The following is a 19,968-nucleotide window of genomic DNA, read 5'->3' on the forward strand; positions in this document are numbered from 1 at the left end:
CCATGGGCAAAAATAATTCTGCCTTGATTATTATTTTTGTGTGTACACATCATGGAATTCACTCGCCACTAGTGGCACCTCCTCCTGGCCACTCTAGGGATTAGCTCTTGCCAGCCATTGAACCCTCCTCCAGCAGCATCTCTCCTGTTGTCCTCTCACACTCTCTGCAACTCAGCGTGTTCCCTCTTCATGAGTTGGCCCTCCAGCCAGGTCACTATACATGTTTCCCTCTTCCAGGGTATCGAAGTCCCATTGTACAAAATGGCAGTCTTCCCTTCACTGCTGTGACAGTACTACTCTTCCAGCAGCTGGGAGGGGAATCCAAGCCTGATCTCTACTCCAGGTTCCAGTCCAGGGACCCTATCTCTAGCAACAGTGACCTGCTCACTCCCAGCCCATGTTGCTCTTCTCCTGGACTACTTCTGAGGCCTGGTCCACACTACAGCATTAAATCGATTTAATTTATTATTATTTATTACTATATCGATCTAGGGTTAGTGTGGACGGAAATCGAAGTTATTGCTCTCATTCTTTTAATGAGCTACCCAGAGTGCACCGCTCCGGAAATCGATGGTAGTCTAGGACCATGGACGCACACCACCGAATTAATGTGCCCTAGTGTGGACGCATAAAATCGATTTTATAAAACCAGTTTTATAAAACCGGTTTTAATAATTTCGATTTTTATGCTGTAGTGTAGACGTGGCCTGACTTGGCAGCTCCACCTCCTGGCTCCCCACATCTCTCTGGGTTTTCCAGCCCAAGCTCCCTCTTCACAGGGAGTAACTGCAGGCTACTCCGCTACAGCCCCCTTCTGTTGCCACTACCTGGCTTTATACTTGCCCTGCTTAATCCTTCTCAGCTGGGAGCTGTCAGCAGTTAGGTCTCAGTATTCCCTAGCTTTCCTCCCAGTGCAACACATAGGTTAATTGGGCCTAATTTACCTTCTCATGGTACACCCCATCACAGTCTACCACATTCAAGTGATCCTTGGCTGGCTGTTTCTCTGCTTAATTAGAGAGCCTGCCCTCTTAAAGCTTCACATTGCTACTTGTTTTTGAGCTCTTACTGATCTCCCAGAAATTCAGGCTGCAGCTCAGTGAGTGTGTGAAAATGAAGAGCAAGGCAAGTCTGGCACTATAGGTCTCATGAGAATAGAGAAATGGAATCCTGACCTGTGATGTCAGATTCCACTTCACTCAGTAGAAAGGAATGTGTGATCTGTGTGACTACCTAAACCAAAATCCAGCCTCTGTCTCCTAGATAAACCTTCATTCACAGTGAATTCAAGCAGGCAGGAACAGAGAGTCTTTTGAAAACGGGACATCACTATTAACAGAATTACTTGCTAAGGCTTTTTGTGCCAAACCAGTTAAAAGAAGTCTGATCTCTGTTGAACTGAATCATAGATTTCTTTTTAACAAAGCATCTTTGTCCAATGGATGTTCACTTTTCACAGCTCTATGGCATAGGCTAAGACAAGGCCATATGAAAGATGATTATAGTTTTTAGTTAAGATATTTCAATGTAATTGTGATACTCTTGGTGGGGAAAATGTATTAGAGAAGTATCTGGCTTTTTTGTGACATTGCACTGGTGTGGAAGGTCGGATAACATGGAAGCCCTGGGACATCTCAATGGTAATGTCAGAAAATACACAACCAAAATGTGTGGATTAAACAAAATAATTCCAAATTTAGGGCCAAATCCTGCAAATCATATAAGCACATGTTTAGATTTATGCGTGTGAGTAATTCCATTGATGTCTGCAGCGACTTATGCTTAAATGCTCTGCTGGATCAGGGCCTGAATGCTCAGTGCTGTCCTCTGATATGCAAGCATGACTCCTATCGCCACTCCGGGTCTAAGGGCAAAACTGGGTCTTTAATTCTTTATGTGGACATAATCAAGACTCCAATTCGACAGCTCCTATTTATGTGAGTGGCTTCGGTAGAACTCCTCGCATGAATAAGGGTAGCAGGACCTTGCCCTGCAGAGGAAACTATTTTATTTTATTACCATAAAAGCGTCCACCATTTTGTTTTTGTATTTTTGCTGTCCATACAAATATGCCTTCTGTACAGTAATGTGAAAAATCCAGCTTTCTTTGTGCAGGAACAGTTATTTAAATCCTGAAGCATTAGTGAACTGTAGCTTCCTGTTGTGAGTTAAACTGAAAGTTATTTTAGAATGAGGGGGGGGAAGATGTTATTTTGAAACCAAAAGAAAAATCAGAGTTTTGACTGAGACAAGTTTGGAGATGGCTTTTCAGTGCTAATTTAGTGAGGTAGGCAAGACAAGGAATGAAGGGATGGAATTTCTTTTCCTGTCTACCCTGCCAGTAAGCTGTAAGTCATTTGACTATAACAACTGGAAGTGATTAGCACGCACCTCCTCCCATGGAGTTATATGCATTGCATGGTAATGGAAGCCAAAGGGGAGGAAGTAGAAGCTGCTTGTGAGATCTGTAAGTGGATATGTGACTGTGAATTTCATTTAGTAATTACATTTCAAAGCAGCATAGATGGAAAATATATGCAGCTAAGGAAACTGGTGAGTTGGGTTTTTTTTTCCCTTTCCTTTCCATAGGAAAGAATGCTGTGTATGAGTAATACAGTGATTTCCACCCTTTTTTAGATATTATCTTTATGGGTTTGATTTGCATTCCTCTGGGGACTCTCCTCCACCCTTTACTGTACTAACATCTTTCCTTCATCCCCACCCTTCTCGACTCACCGAAAGTCCCTGCCACATGATCAGAGACAGCATGTGTTGCTGAAGCACCATTTGTAACACCAAGGCCATGAAGAACAATGCTCTTTTTTGGGGGGAGGGGGGCAGGGGGGATTCTTCCTAACGCTTTTAGATTTCTAGAGACATGTTTCAAAAACACATCACAGCAGATATTTTCATACAAGGTTTTCAGTTGCACGGTTGTTTTGTGAGGGATGAGGGTTGCCTGGTTGTTAAGGACTCACTGTGACTCAGGAGAGCCGCATACCATTTTCTGCTCCCTCTCAAACTTCACGTGTGTATTTGGCCCAGTTGCTTACCCTGCTTGTGCTTCAGTTCCCCATCTGCAAAATGAGGATAATAGTATTTCTTTTCTCCGCCCTTTCCTCCTTCTTGTTTAACTTGGACAGTAAGATCCTGGAGCAGGAGACTGAATTTTATTATGGATATATACAGCTCCTAGTGCAATGGGGCCCCTACCTTGGTTAAGAGCTTTTAGGTGCTACTGTAATGCAAATAATTAGTAAGCAATTCAGTTCTCTTCACATTGCACCAGTGCTTATATCTGAGGACTCTGTTTTGTAATTAACTCAGTTATTTGTTTCTTTGAAAGGAAAACAGAGAAATAACACAACAAAGGATGTGATAATTCCTGCATATTACAACCTCGTGTTTAACAGGCATCAAACATGAAGCTACAGTATGATCATAAGCCAAAAATTGTTGCAAGTATTTGAAGAGAATAGTAAGGCATAGCTTAGAAAACTATGCTTGAAGTGAGAGGAACTTTAACAGGTGGGAAGAAACAGTTTCTTCGCTGCAGAGATTTGTATTAAATACATTAGATTTTTTCCCCTGTTCCAGTGTAAAAAGCAGTAAACAATAATAAAGAAATGTAATTTTCAGAGGCATGCAATGGTGATGCATATTCAAACAATTCCAGGTGGTGGAAAAGTAGACTTTCATAGGGAAAGTAGCCAGAAGTGAGATTTTAAAAATGTGGCTAAAAAGACTGAAGACGCTAGCTCTCTTTCTATCATGTGCTTTTACAAATGTCATGGCCACTCTCATTGCAACAAGAAGGCAATGAGTCATTTAGTCCATGCTTATTATGTATAGAGGAAAAGAGAAGCACAGCACTACTGTGCTCAGTGTGAAAGGAGATTTGGATTTGATTAAAAGTCCCTTGAACAGATGAATAATCTTCCTTTACTACTGCAGCTAGCAAGATGCATTAGGGAATCTCAGTTCTTGTATATTTACCGGTTAACTTTCCTAAGTGATAGAGAAACTCGAGCATTACATGACTTAGACCTGGTCTACACTACGCGTTTAGACCGATTTTTAGCAGCGTTAAACCGATTTAATGCCACACCCGTCCACACTATGAGGCCCTTTATATCGATATAAAGGGCTCTTTACATCGGTTTCTGTACTCCTCCCCGACGAGAGGAGTAGCGCTAAAAATGGTATTACCATATCGGATTAGGGTTAGTGTGGCCGGGAAATCGACGGTATTGGCCTCCGGGCGGTATCCCACAGTGCACCACTGTGACCGCTCCGGACAGCAATCTGAACTCAGATACACTGGCCAGGTATACAGGAAAAGCCCCGCTAACTTTTGAATTTCATTTTCCTGTTTGGCCAGCATGGAGCTCTGATTGGCACAGGTGACCGCACAGAGCTCATCAGCACAGGTAGCAATGCAGTCTCCTGAGAATCGAAAAAGAGCTCCAGCATGGACCGCACGGGATGTACTGGATCTGATCGCTATATGGGGAGAGGATTCAGTGCTAACAGAACTCCGTTCCAAAAGACAAAATGAAAAAACATTTGAAAAAATTTCCAAGGCTATGATGGAAAAAGGCCACACCAGGGACTCAGTGCAGTGCAGAGCGAAAGTTAAGGAGCTCAGACAAGTCTACCAGAAAACCAAAGCAGCAAACGGAAAGTCTGGGTAGGTCCGAAAACATGCCACTTCTACGCTGAGCTGCATGAAATTTTAAGGGGCTGCGCCACTACTACCCCACCCCTGTCCGTGGATTCCGAGGTAGGGGTTATAATCTCAACCATGACTGAGGATTCTGCAGAGGAGGAAGATGAGGAGGAAGAGGACGACGACACTGCAGCGATCACGTAGCACTCCGTTAGGCCCAACAGCCAGGAGCTTTTTGTGACCCAGACGGAATTACCCTCCCAGTCCTCCCAAGCCACTAGCCCAGACAGTGAAGCCATGGAAGCGACCTCTGGTGAGTGTACCTTTTGTAAATATAAAACATGGTTTAAAAGAAAGCGTTTTTTAATGATTGATTTGCCATGAGGGCTTGGGATGCATTCGCGGCCAGTAAAGTTACTGGAAAAGTTTGTTAACATGTCTGGGAATGGAGTGGAAATCCTCCAGGGACATCTCCATGAAGCTCTCCTGGAGGTACTCCAAAAGCCTTTGCAGAAGGTTTCTGGGCAAGGCAGCCTTGTTCCGTCCACCATAGTAGGACACTTTACCACGCCATGCATGTAGCAAGTAATCGGGTATCATTGCATGGCAAAGCCTAACTGCTTATGGTCCCGGTGATTGCTGGCATTCAAGAAACATTCGTTCTTTATCTCACTCTGTTATCCTCAGCAGACTGATATCGTTCATGGTAACCTGGTTGAAATTCAGGAATTTAATTAAGGGGACAGAGCTGGCCATTTTCCTCCTGGGCTGTTGCTTAAAAGAAATCCTTCCTTGCATGTAGCCAAGTGGGGGGAGGGGAGGAAGGATAGCGCTGAGCTTTTTTGCGTTTGGCTAGCAGGAATCTTCCCAGCTACCAGCCACTCAGTGGGGGGAGGAAAAGGGGGTGAATATCAGTGATCTTCCATGATACCAGCCATGCGGTGAGGGGAGGGGTAAAGCAATCATCCTAGAGAATTGGATGTGGGGGGGCTGGCTTCTGCTGCTGCATGTTAACAGGAAAGAAGCATCAGAGGGCACTGTGTATCTAAAGGCTGGAGAAGCCAAAAGACAATGGCTTACCATGGCCGCATGCAAGCTGAATTCTGATGGCCGGACCTGCGTCTGTGAGATCTGTAACACCAGAGCCGCAGGCACTCAATATTAAGATGCAAAATGCGACCTTGTAGTGAAATAACATGTGCTATGTAAGGTGAATAGTGTTGTTCACTGTGAAAGAGTATAACCATTGTTCTATAAAATGTATCTTTTTTTAAATACTTCTCTCCCTTTTTTCCCTCCCTCATGCAGCTGCACATTTTTCAAGCCTCCCTACTCCATCCCGAAGGCTTTCTCAGATAAGGCGGAGGAAAAAAAACACAAGACGAAATGTTCTCGGAAATCATGGAAGTAACCCGCAATGGAAGAGCTCATCTGAATGAGTGGAAGGACGTGGTATCAAATTACAGGAAAGATGCCAGTGAACGTGAGGAGAGGAGGGACCAACGTGAGGAGAGGAGAGACGCTCGAGATGAGAGGTGGCGGCAGGAAGATCAGCGGTGGCAGGATGCAACGCTGGAGCTGCTGTGTGATCAAACTGATGTCCTCCAATGTCTGGTGGAGCTTCAGGAAGAGCAGCGGGGTCACAGAGTGCCGCTGCAGCCCCTGTGCAACCACCCTCACCACTCACCATGTTCCATATCTTCCTCACCCAGACGTGTAAGAACGCGTGGGGGAAGGCTTCGTGTACCCGCCCACTCCACCCCCATGGACAGTCCTACCAAAAGGCTGTCATTACATTGAAATGTGTTTTAATGGCCTTTTTCTTCCCTCCTGTCCTCCTCCCAAACCACACCCGGGATACCTTGTCAGTTCTCTGCCTCTTTTTATAATTACTTTTTAGTAATGAATAAATGATTTTTAAATGATAGTGACTTTATTTCCTTAAGCAAGCTGTAATCAAAGGGGGAGGGTGGGTTGCTTACAGGGAAGAAGTCAATAAAGGGGGGCAGGGTTCATGAAGGGGAAACAAACACAGCAGTCACACCGTACCCTGGCCCGTGATGAAACTCGTTTTCAAAGCTTCTCTGATGCGCACCGCTTTGTGGTGTGCTCTTCTAATCGCCCTGGTGTCTGGCTGCACGTAATCAGCGGCCAGGTGATTTGCCTCAGCCTCCCACCCTGCCATAAAGGTCTCCCCCTTACTCTCACAGAGATTGTGGAGCACACAGCAAGCAGCAATAACAAAGGGGACATTGGTTTGGCTGAGGTCTGAGCAAGTCAGTAATGTGTGCCAGCGCGCCTTTAAACGGCCAAATGCCCATTCTACCACCATCCTGCACTTGCTCAGCCTGTAGTTGAACAACTCCTAACCACTGTCCAGGCTGCCTGTGTATGATTTCATGAGCCATGGCATCAAGAGGTAGGCTGGGTCACCCAGGATAACTATAGGCATTTCAACATCCCCAACTGTTATTTTCTGGTCTGGAAAGTAATTCCCTTGCTGCAGCAGTTTAAACAGAGTAGTGCTTCTGAAGACGCGAGCGTCATGAACCCTTCCTGGCCATCCCACATGGATGTTGGTGAAGCATCTCTTGTGATCCACCAGTGCTTGCAGCACCACTGAAAAGTACCCCTTGCGGTTTATGTACTGGGTGCCCTGGTGCTCCAGTGCCAAGATATGGGTTCCATCTATCACCCCCCCACAGTTAGAGAATCCCATTGCAGCAAAGCTATCCACTATGACCTGCATGTTTCCCAGAGTCACAACCTTTCGTAGCAGCAGCTTAATGATTGCTTTGGCTACTTGCATCACAGCAGCCCCCACAGTAGATTTTCCCACTCCAAATTGATTCCCGACTGACTGGTAGCTGTCTGGCATTGCAAGCTTCCAGAGGGCTATTGCCACTCGCTTCTCCACTGTGAGAGCTGCTCTCATCTTGGTATTCTGGTGTTTCAGGGCAGGGGAAAGCAAGTCACAAAGTTCCATGAAAGTGCCCTTATGCATGCGAAAATTTCGCAGCCACTGGGAATCATCCCACACCTGCAAAACTATGTGGTCCCACCAGTCTGTGCTTGTTTCCCGGGCCCAAAATTGGCATTCAATGGCTAGAACCTGCCCCATTACCAGCAGGATCTGCAAAGCGCAGAGGCCCGCAGTTTAAGATAATTCTGTGTCCATGTCCTCATCACTCTCGTCGCCGCGCTGCCGTAGCCGCCGCCGCCTCCTCCTCGCCTGGCTTTGCAGGTCCCGGTTCAGCATAGACTGCACGAGAATGCGCGAGGTGTTTACAACGTCCACGATTGAGGTATTGATCTGAGCAGTGTCCATGCTTGCTGTGCTATGGCGTTTGCACAGTTCACCCAGGAAAAAAGGGGCGAAATGGTTGTCTGCTGCTTTCACGAAGGGAGAGGTGAGGCTGTACCCAGAACCACCCGCAACAATGATTTTTGCCCCATCAGGCACTGGGCTCCCAACCCAGAATTCTAAGGGGCGGGGGAGACTGCGGGAACTATGGGATAGCTACGGAATAGCTACCCACAGTTCAACGCTCGGGAAATCGATGCTAGCCTCAGACTATTGATGCATACAGCCGAATTAATGTGCTTAGTGTGGCCGCGTACACTCGACTTTATACAATCTGTTTTATAAAACCGGTTTATGTAAAATCGGAATAATCCCATAGTGTAGATGTACCCATATTGTCTTAAAACTGTGGTTTACGTTCCGTTCCATCCTCAGTATCAAAATATGCCTTACAAAACAGTTCAAGGTAATAAATAACAGTGTGGTCAGAAAATACAGTTTTGCTGCTGAATATTTAGTTGCTGTAACTTCATAGAAATATATATGTGTTGTTTATGTTGGGTTAATACTTGGATCAGAATTTTAACAAGATGTGAGGAACAGAATTCTTTGCTAGGTTTCTGAAGAAGGGGACCTTACTATCTTCAAGAAAGCCGTCTGCAAGCAGCAAATATAATTGATTTAGGAAGCACATATACAACTCTCTACTCCTCTCATGGCATTATCAGCAGAGAGTCCTCGTTATTCTAATGAGCTACTGGTACAAAATATTAGTTTCCTACTTTACTCATCTATAAATCTCCCCTTGCAGCAGCCTTGTAATTGTCTCCATTTTAAGGGCCAGATCCTTAGCTGTTATAAATCAGCATAACCCCAATGAAGCCAAAAACTATGCTAATTTAAGCTAACTGAAATTTCAGCCCTCTCTCTCCAGTCTGGGAATGTAGTAGCTGGCCTCAGCTCCAGTGGTCGATAAAATCTAATTACTACTGTATAGAGATGGGAGGTGACTTAATTGCTGAGGGTCACTCGGTTAGTCACTGTTTCTATTAACATTACAGTTTTTAACTCCATGCAGCTTGATTTAAGTTGAGAAATGTACAGAACACAGGTGCAGAGAGAGAATCATTCAACATTTCATATTGTATATTAAGGATCGGACTCTGTCTGGAAGCTAGAAGATAAGAAAAGGTGGAATGGAAGGTTATTATGGCCCTCTTTACCAGCTACTTATTTGTCTAAACACTATAGTACATTTAATGCTTTCTCCCAAGGCCCCACAGAGCCGGCCAAGGTGATGAGCCAGGAGGCAAATATTTTATTCATGAAAACAGTATCAGCTAAGTAGTGTGTGTGGATGGATTAAACAGGGAGCTTGTCATCTGTTGCTCATCTCAGTATGTTGCCCTTTTGAAAATACTGGTTTTTGTTATTATTTTAAGAAGGTACTTTCTGTCATTGGAGGATGGAAAATTAAATTGTGTGCTACAGTATCAGGAGAAAGGTTTTATTTTTCAATTGTAGCACAGCGTTGCTAAGCATTTCTAAAGAACCTCGTAGATTGCACAGCATATATTTGAAATGGGAAAATCTCTTTTAACCGTGTGGTGTCATCTGATTCTTTCTACGTACTTACTTATCTGGCCTTTGTCGTCATAATAGCTGAACTTTTCACAAACATCAATGGATTTCATCCTCACAACATCCTGTGAGCGAGAGAAATATTTTCTCCATTTTACAGATGGGAAGCTGAGGCAAAGGCTATATTAAATGACTTGACCAGAGTCACACACAAAGTTTGTGACTTAGCCAGGAATTGAACCCAACTCCCCTGGGTCCCAGGCCAGTATCCTACCCACTAGATCATCCTTCCTCCCCAAGTCATGAGATTACGCTGATAAATTCAAATATCAGCACCACTCCCAGCATATGACAGGGTTCTAAATGATGTAGCCAATGCAAGCAGCCACAGTGGGACTGCTTCTCTTAATCATGCTTGCTTGATCTTCAAGAGCTGTTGTGGGTGGGACACACAGTGACAGTAGCCAGTATTTTCCTTTGTGGCTTCTCTTTTTTAATTTTTTTTTTAATTCTGATTCAGTGTCAACTAGAAACCAATTGGTCTAGAGTTAAAGTCAAGCCTCTGTTGTCTCTTGCTTCCTGATTTGGCAGACCACAAACAGGAAGCAAAAAAAATCTCTCTCCAACTCGCATTAAAAAAGAAGAAAAGCACTTGTGGTGAAATTAAGTGATGTCTTGCAAAACCATCTTTCTTCCTGCTTGCTTGCATCCTTTTTATTGGTGCACGATGATTTATGCATGCCGTGTCTTACTCCCAGATTTGGACCTTAGCGTCCAAAATATGGGGGTTAGCATGAAAACCTCCAAGCTTAGTTACCAGCTTGGACCTGGTACTTGCTGCCACCACCCAAAAAATTAGAGTGTTTTGGGGCACTCTGGTCCCCCTGAAAAACCTTCCCTGGGGACCCCAAGACCCAAATCCCTTGAGTCTCACAACAAAGGGAAATAATCCTTTTTCCCTTCCCCCCTCCAGGTTCTCCTGGAGAGATACACAGACACAAGCTCTGTGAATCCAAACAGAGTGACTCCCCCTCTCCGTTCCCAGTCCTGGAAACAAAAAGCACTTTCCTCTTCACCCAGAGGGAATGCAAAATCAGGCTAGCAAATTCAACACACACAGATTTCCCCCTGATTTCTTCCTCCCACCAATTCCCTGGTGAGTACAGACTCAATTTCCCTGAAATTTCCCAGAAAAGAAAACTTCAACAGGTCTTAAAAGAAAGAAAAAATACATACAAATGGTCTCTCTGTATTAAGGTGACAAAATACAGGGTCAATTGCTTAAAAGAATATTGAATAAACAGCCTTATTCAAAAAGAATACAAATTAAAGCACTCCAGCACTTATATTCATGCAAATACCAAAGAAAAGAAACCATATAACTTACTATCTGATCTCTTTGTCCTTACACTTAGAAACAGAAGACTAGAAAGTAGAAACTACTTCTCCAAAGCTCAGAGAAAGCAGGCAGACAGAAAACAAAGACCTTAGACACAAAATTCCCTCCACCTAAAGTTGAAAAAATCCGGTTTCCTGATTGGTCCTCTGGTCAGGTGCTTCAGGTGAAAGAGACATTAACCCTTAGCTATCTGTTTATGACACTTGCATCCTTTTTATTGGTGCACGATGATTTATGCATGCCGTGTTGCATGCATGAGCACCAAGGGCAGAGTTACACTTTTGCAAATGGTTTTGAAATAGTCCACCTGGTTGATTCAGCTAAATCTATTGTATATTAAACGTATATTATTGCACCTCTCTCACAATTGGTGCTGAGGTCTTGAACATTTCCTGTCCCTCTCTTTTCTTTCCTTCTCTAAGTACATTTCCAAACTGGTGTGTCTAAGCTAGGCACCAAAATCCACAGTAAAGCATGAAAATATGGATTTAGTTACCTAACTTTAGGGACCTATGTTTGAAAACTCTGGCTGAGATTTCTTATTCTTATGTACACATTCATAGCTCTCATTGATGCTAGTGGAACTTACATACATTTAAGACCAAATCCTGAGTCCTTATTGAGGCAAAACTTGGGTTTTGATTGAGTAAAAATTATTCTGGATTTCAGCCATAAGGAGGAAAGAATAATGGAGAGGGGGAGGGTATTAAACATATATGCAGTAAAATATGAGTCATTTGCCACTGTTTTGTAGACCCAGGGTTCTAAGTCTGGAATGGTTGCATTACTTAGAAGTGGGTTCACCAGTGGGTTTGCATTGCTCCTGGGTTGCTTCCATAACAATGAGTTTTGTATAGAGATAGAAATATATGGAATACATGATAGTTAGCGTGATATGATATGAACGTTTTATCAACACGCCTTGGGGAAGGCCACCAGACTTGTAAGCATGATATATTCTGCAGATAATTCATATGGTACAGAAAAATAACTATTTTATAAAAATATTAGACAACATTTTAGAAACTATTGGAACTGTTTCTTGTATTCTGCTGCATGTAAAACCAGGTGCCTTCGCTCTGATGAGTACTGTTTTGCTTTGGGGATAATAGATTTGGACAGTTTTGCCATAAGGCTGGTGAATTTCTTTAGTTGCATAACAAATCTTGAATGACAGAACTCAGTGATTTTTAGGACAGCTATTGCCAGTTCCCACTTTTTGCAGCTTAATGTTTTTCTTGGCTGAGCCTATTAAGAGGTAAATGTGCTACAGGATTCTCTTCATGAGCACAGAGCCTACTGTACTGTAGCTGATAGACAGAAGGGTTTTAAAACTAAGATCAATTTCCAAAAGACCAAAACTATATGTGCATAAACAAACATTTTCCAAAAAGCCTAATGCAATGAACACTTGGTGGGAAATGGACACGTGTATTGATCTGAAGCTCTAATTATTCCTTCTACACACTGCTGCTTTATACAGGTGTTTGATGGCTCAGACAGTGAAGCCCCACTTCTTGAAAAACTGTGTGGTGCCCAGCATCCCAGTCCCATCACATCCACCCAGAATGTTATGTTCATCCGATTACATTCCAACAGCAGCAACCAGCACAGAGGTTTCAGCGCTCACTTTACAGAAGGCAAGTTCCTCAATGACATAAATACCCTTTCTGCGGATCACAAATTACTCTTTTACTAAGTGCAGTCTCTCAGGACAAGTTATATCCAGTGTCAATGTCTCTACATATGCCATGTGGCTTTAAGGGGGCATTTGATGAGATACTTTTCATTTCAGAATAGTTCAAACCAAAATATTTTGATTTCGGGTGAGATCCGCACACCTGCTCTGCCATCTTTACACCAGGCACAAGGGCCGGAGCAGCATAAAGGGACCCTAAAAGTCATGCTTGTGGATGAGAGGAGGATTCCCCTTGCATAGGCATTGGAGAGACATCTGCAAGTTCAGTTTCTAAAGACCCCATTGCAAGCTCTGGTGTAGAGGATGTGTCAAGGGTAGGGCTGCAGCTCATAGGGCAGTGCAAGGAGACTGTCATAATTTAGACAGGCCCCCAGGGCTGTATGAATTATAAAGAGGGGCCTCTCCAACCCCCAGAACAACACATGCAAAGGTGATTTAGAGTCCCCGGAGCTGCAAGTTCTCTGCTGTACCTCTTAGAGTAGCACTGAATCTCACTCTGTATTTGTTCAGCATATTGATAACATTTTTCTTCTTTATCATTAAGGAAAACCTTTATAAAATTTTGCAATCTATACTTCTCCCTTAGAAATTAGAGATGGAAAAGACCTATTTAGTCATTCAGTGCATCCTTCTCCCAGAGGAAACTGTTCTGTGCAGTGCAGGAAAAAAATAATACTGTTAAAAATAAGAAACGTTGTATAAAATAAATTAGAAAACATTTATTATACAGTTATAGTAATAACGTACAGCTTGTAATGGATGTTACTTTTTTTTGCATAACATAACGATTTATTAGCACATTACATTGTTCATCACTCGATAACCACACCAGCTCTTCAATATCATCCAAATTTTGTCCCTTATTCCCAGGCCTCTGTACTGTTAAACAATATTACTGAGAAAGTATTTGGCAAATAACATTGCATTTCCCACTCTTGTGTGAACATGTAATAAAATGCCATATTGTGATGCATACACTTTTTTTGTTTTTAAAAAGGACAGAACATTTTTGGTGGTAGGATGCGGACTAGTTATACAAACACAAACATGCCCAATAACTGATAATTCAATAAGCTTCTGAGAAATATTTGAGATTAAGGCCTGGTCTACACTACGCGTTTATACCGAATTTAGCAGCTTTAAAGCGATTTAACCCTTCACCCATCCACACAGCAAGGCCCTTTATATCAATATAAAGGGCTCTTTAAACCGGTTTCTGTACTCCTCCCCGACAAGAGGAGTAGTGCTGAAATCGGTATTGCCATGTTGGATTAGGGTTAGTGTGGCCGGGAAATCGACGGTATTGGCCTCCGGGCGGTATCCCACAGTGCACCATTGTGACCGCTCTGGAAAGCAATCTGAACTCAGATGCACTGGCCAGGTAGACAGGAAAAGCCTGTGAACTTTTGGATTTCATTTCCTGTTTGCACAGCGTGGAGCTCTGATCAGCACAGGTGGCCATGCAGTCCCAAATCCAAAAAGAACTCCAGCATGGACCGTACAGGAGATACTGGATCTGATCGCTGTATGGGGAGACAAATCTGTTCTATCAGAGCTCCGTTCCAGAAGACAAAATGACAAAGCATTTGAAAAAATCTCCAGGCTATCATAGACAGAGGCCACAGCAGGGACTCAGCACAGTGCTGTGTGACAAGTGTAACGGAAAGCCAAAGAGTCAAATAGACTCTCATGGAGGAAGAGAGGGGGGACTGAGGACTCCAGCTATCCCACAGTCCCTGCAGTCTCCGAAAAGCATTTGCATTCTTGGCTGAGCTCCCAATGCCTGTAGGGTCAAAAATATTGTCCCAGGTGGTTTAGGGTATATCTCGTCAATTTACTCCCCCTCCCCACCTCCCGGGAAAGAAAAGGGAAAAAATTGTTGCTTGCCATTTTTCAGTGTCACCATATGTATACTACATGCTGCTGGTAGACACAGTGCTGCAGCACTTAACAGCAGAATCCCCTCCCCTTCCTTTCCTGATGGCAGATGGTACAAAATGGTGGAAAACTGTCATCATCCCGTGAGTGCTCCTCGGTGAGGTCGACCGGAGGCACCTGGGTAAAAATGGAAATGACTCCCTGTCATTCCTGGCAGACGGTGCAAAATGCTGGGTAACCGTTCTCATCATAGCAGCTGGAGCCTGAGCTCCATCAGCCCTCCCACTCCCCTTTCGTGTCTAAAGAAAAGATTCTGTACTCCTTGGACTATCATAGCAGCTGGAGGCTGCCTCCCCCTCATTTTATCTCACTAAAAAGTCAGTGTTTCTTATTCCTGCATTGTTTATTACTTCATCACACAAATGGAGGGACACTGCCACAGTAGCCCAGGAGGGGTGTGGGAGGAGGGAAGCAACGGGTGGGGTTGTTACAGAGGCACTCCCTAGAATGGCATGCAGCTCATCATTTCTTTGGGATCTCTGGGGCTCTGACCCGGAGCAGCTGTGCTCTCTGGCTCTCTAGTAGATTTGCCCCATATTCTAGGCAGGACTGACTCTATTTTTAGACAAGGCATAAAGAAGGGAATGACTCGGGGAGTTATTCCCATTTTGTCCATGTGCCCCCGGCCGACCTCAGCAAGGCCAGCAAGGAGCACCCATGACAGCAGCAGACAGTATAAAATGATTGATAACCGTCATCGCCAATTTCCAATTGCAAACGGTATAAAATGATTGATAACCGTCATCTCATCTCCAATTTACAATGGCAGACGGTGCAATAGGAATGGTAACCATCTCTGCTACCTTGCAAAGGCAAATGAATGTTGCTGTGAGCACTGCAGTACCTCCTCTGTTAGCAGCATCCAGTACACATACAGTGACAGTGACAAAAGGCAAAACAGGCTCCATGGTTGCCATGCTATCGCGTCTGCCAGGGCAATCCAGGGAAAAAGGGTGTGAAATGATTGTCTGCCGTTGCTTTCACAGAGGAAGGATTGAGTGATGACATTTATCCAGAATCACCCGCGACACTATTTTTGCCCCATCATGCATTGGGATCTTAACCCAGAATTCCAATGGGCAGGGGAGACTGCGGGAACTATGGGATAGCTACGGGATAGCTACCCACAATGCAACACTCCAGAAATCGACTCTAGCCTTGGTACATGGACGCACACCACCGAATTAATGTGCTTAGTGTGGCCGCGTGCACTCGACTTTATACAATCTGTTTTACAAAACCGGTTTATGTAAAATCGGAATAATCCCGTAGTGTAGACATACCCTAGGACTTGAAACGCTCCAGGGGAAAACCTGGCTGCACTGCAGTAAATGGGAATTTTACTATTGCCTTCAATGGGAGGTTTTCACCCTCAGAACAAATAGTACTCCTGTACTAGACAGAGCACTGAAAGCAAGTCAAACTCAGCAGTGTTTCTCAGTGCTCCTAGGAACTCGCCTGAAAAGATAAATTCTGGCATGGTGCTGCTCATAGACATCACCATAGGGAGCAAGGGATGGAATTTATCAGGCCCAATCCCAGGAGCAGCGCCAGGGTTTCTGACGCCTTAGGTGGACAACCATTTCGCCGCCCCCTGCGGGTCCAGTGGACCTACCACAGTCATGCCGGCGGACGGTCTGCTGCTGGAAAGGCTCCGGTGGAGCTGCCGCAGTCATGCCGGCGGGCGGTCCGCTGGTCTAAAGGCTCCCGTGGAAGCCAAAATGACTGTGGCAGCTCCACCGGAGCCTTTCCAGCAGCAGACCGTCCGCCGGCGTGACTGCGGTAGGTCCACCGGACCCGCGTGCCGCCCCCCTGGCAAAATAGCACCCCCCCAAAAAATTCTGGCGCCCTAGGCCATTGCCTAGGTCTCCTAAATGGTAGCGCCGGCCCTGCCCAATCCTAACTCTGTCCCAAACCCACAGATTGGTGATTCTGCAGGCTCTCAGCAGCAAGGTCTGGAAAGGCATTTTAGGGCAGGGCACAACATAAAGAGCTCAGTCCATATGTTTATGCAGAAGCACAAGTTTCACTCCTACAGCACAGGCCCAGTTGATCCAGCCACCCAAGAGGATCCAGGGAGAGGGGCCTGCAAGTGCCAGGGGATCCTTGTGCAGCATGGAGCTATTTCAGTAGCTCCTATACCATCCTTCCTTCCAGCTGCCAACCTAGACATATGAATAGGGTAATGAGGATATGACTGGGGCTTCCCCTAAAACCTGACCATGGCCCGTAGAGGTTTTTAGCAGCTGGCTTAGATAAGAGCAGCCCTCTAGTTGCTCTGACTTACATTAGAGCATCATCCTGACATTGAGTGATCCCCGCACAAGGGTGGCTGCTTCTGAGGATCCAGTCCACTGGCCCTTTTTGACAAGTTATTTGTTAACTGCTTCAGAGATTTTAATTTTTAGTCCCTGAAAGAGTCGACAAGAGCATTCTGGGTTCTGATGCATCCATTTTATCACTCCCTAGCTCACTAGAGTTGTCAAAGGTGTATATAATATATGTGCTGTGTGTGTGTGTTTTATTTTAAAGCATGCGGAAGCCTCATAGAGACAGATTCAGTTGGTGCAGCAATTTCCTCTCCTCTGTATCCTGCCAAGTATCCAGACAATCAGAACTGCAGCTGGATTATTCGGGCCCAGGAGCCATGTAAGTAAAAACATCTCTGTGGGAAACTTGCTGGATGACTAATGTTCTCATCTCTGCTGTGGTAACAATGCAAAATTCCTCCCTTTCTTCTCTAGGAAATCCTGCCTCCTGGTAGATTGAGAAAATGAGGATCTCTTAATCTGCCAGAAACTAAATTTTGCTGTAAAAAGATTTAGGGTTTAATGAAAAACAGAACAAAAAACAATTTACAACTTCGTTATCCTGGCAGATTTATGAGACCCGAGGGCTGAATTGTAGGCTGTGTAGCTGAATATGATATGCAGCCAGAGCTGTTATGAGACAACCTATGGACTCATATGAGAATTGCTGGTATCTGGTCATTGTCTTTTTGGCACGAAGAGGGAGGGAGTTATTTTAATAAGAAGTTTAAACTAAAGCAGAAATGGGAGAACAAAAATCAGAAATAGGAGAACATAAATCGTATATGCATAGGTGTGTCTTCAGATTTTCCTAATTGTAGACATAGGTTTACAATGGTTGTGATTAACAGGACAAAATTTTCCAACAATCACCCAATATTATCTGTTAGAATGGGCCATTTCCCAATATAGAGAATAGGGAAATAGTATGGTATCCCAGATAACACTGTGCAGTAATTGTAGGTAAATATTTACTTTTCATGATGGCCAATATACCTCTGATGCTCACCTGATATTATCACAAACCATGGAACATTTCAGCCCAAACAGAGAATTTTAGAAAACATTATGAGTCATCTGGACAGAGGGGTTATAAAATGAAAATCTATCTGCCAATGCACACGTTAGTAAATTAGACAGAGAAAAATAAAAGGAGATATGGTGTACAAACATACACTCTGATGGAAATCCAAGAAAAAAGAAGTCATTCAAAACTGTCTCTGATCTACAAAGTGCAAAATCTTCAAAGGCATCTTTCTCTAGGATGCTATTTGTCCTGTGGGGGAGACTGTAGGCCCAATTCTTCTCTCACATGCGTTGGTGCATATCAGGAGTAACTCTTTTGAGCCAATAAATTACACTGGTATATAACTAGTATAAATGAGAATCAGAGCATTCCTCTATGTATCATGGAGATTCCTCCATATATTGCAGGTATATCTGGCTTCATTATGCAGTTCACATAGTATTAGAATCATCTTGACAGTACGTGGACATAAAAAATGGATTTAGCCATTGGCAGGAAACAGCAGGGTCCTCTTATTCTATTTGTACTGAGAGGGTCAACAAGTCACCTACTTTCACCGCCCACAGTGATTTACTTTTAATTTTATACCCTGAGGACCAGCATGGCTAGCTGTAATTGATTGATTCTACTGGTACACAAAAAGGGAGAATAGAACAGCAGAGACTATACCACTGAGTGCCACTCAGTCGTACCCTGCTAAATGCAACCCTTCTGTGCGTGATTTCACTTCCTTATAGCTTACTATTTCTAGCCTGGTTAGAAAAAAAATGTGCGCCAAATTCAGTATATGTGCGTGGAACCATTGTAGTTAATGGAGTTGCCCCACTTGTACTAGGACTCCAAATGTGGTTCATAGTGCTCCCACATATATCTTCCCATTATTAAAATCACAGGCCTCTCTCTCGGACCTGTTCAAGACATAAGAACACTCCTAGATTAGGAACAATTATTATCAGGTACTAGTTGTGAGGCAAGCTGCTATTCTCATCTTCCTGAGCAATTATGGAAGAAAGTGGCCATAATGAACAAACAAAAAGCAGTATGACCGTCAAAAATCCTGAGGGCCAAGTCCTCCTTTTCATCATGTAGCCTAAAGCATCATAGTGTGGAAAATCCAATTTCACATGAGCATAGCGGAAGGTGCTAATGAATGGCCCTTTGACTAGTCAGATTGATACATATGGAATGTTTTGAAAAGTGATGCAAGATCCAGCTAATTGTGAGCCTGGAGCAGGGCAAATCCTGTTTGAATTTCATAGCATTCTATACTATAGATCACAAGGGACAGGACTTCCTGGGCTTATCAGAGCAGAAATGAGATATTTTAAAATAGCTGCAGAATTGTCTATTGGGTATCATTCAACATATAATTACAAAGATGTTAGGTTGTTAAAAAAAATCTGTAAGTATTAAATCTTTAGTAATTAAATCTGAAGCAGATTGCACTAGAGTACTGTCCAATATAGTGTCACGAAATCCTGAAAAATTTTACAGTATTCTTACAATAAGTATAAGTATCTCCATCATACTTACTCTATGTAACAATAAACAAGCTACCTCTGATTTTCTACTTCATGATCAATAAACAGACACCAGTTTAGTTCACTGATTGACGTAGGGAGAGAAAACTGACACTTAAGCTTTTGCTATCCATTGTCTCCAATGAAAATAGAACTTAAAAATCCACTCTGTACGCCTAGGTAATTATTTATATGCGAAATGCAAAACCTTCCCTTAAGTTTTATTCTTTGCCGTTAACAGTCAACCACATTACGCTGTCCTTCACTGACTTTGATATTGAAGGCGACAGAAGTAACTGTACCATGGACTTTGTCGAGATTTTGGAAGGGGATAACAATGAGGCTCCTCTTCAAGGTACTGTAGCCTTTTTTCTTGTTTCTCTCGATTGTTTTAAAACAACTATTTATGTTCAGGGTCAAAGCTGTGATGAGATGAGTGAGATTCAAGATTGAATAATATTTATATAGTTCGATAATTTCACTATTAATTATTAATGTTTATTATCATAGAATCATGGGAGA

General features: G+C 43.5%; 1 protein-coding gene across 1 annotated transcript in view; it reads left to right on the forward strand.

Annotated features, from left to right (window-relative positions):
• The window catches only part of CUBN (cubilin), a 225,433-nt gene that overhangs the window by 116,475 nt on the left and 88,990 nt on the right, over nt 1–19,968 (forward strand). Inside the window, exons 32-34 of the mRNA XM_050937633.1 lie at nt 12,437–12,593; nt 17,123–17,239; nt 19,688–19,801. Coding sequence (XP_050793590.1) covers nt 12,437–12,593; nt 17,123–17,239; nt 19,688–19,801 — 388 coding nt within the window. The remainder of the gene's footprint in view (nt 1–12,436; nt 12,594–17,122; nt 17,240–19,687; nt 19,802–19,968) is intronic.

The sequence above is a fragment of the Gopherus flavomarginatus genome, chromosome 2 (assembly GCF_025201925.1).
Source record: "Gopherus flavomarginatus isolate rGopFla2 chromosome 2, rGopFla2.mat.asm, whole genome shotgun sequence".
Classification (NCBI taxonomy): domain Eukaryota; kingdom Metazoa; phylum Chordata; order Testudines; family Testudinidae; genus Gopherus; species Gopherus flavomarginatus.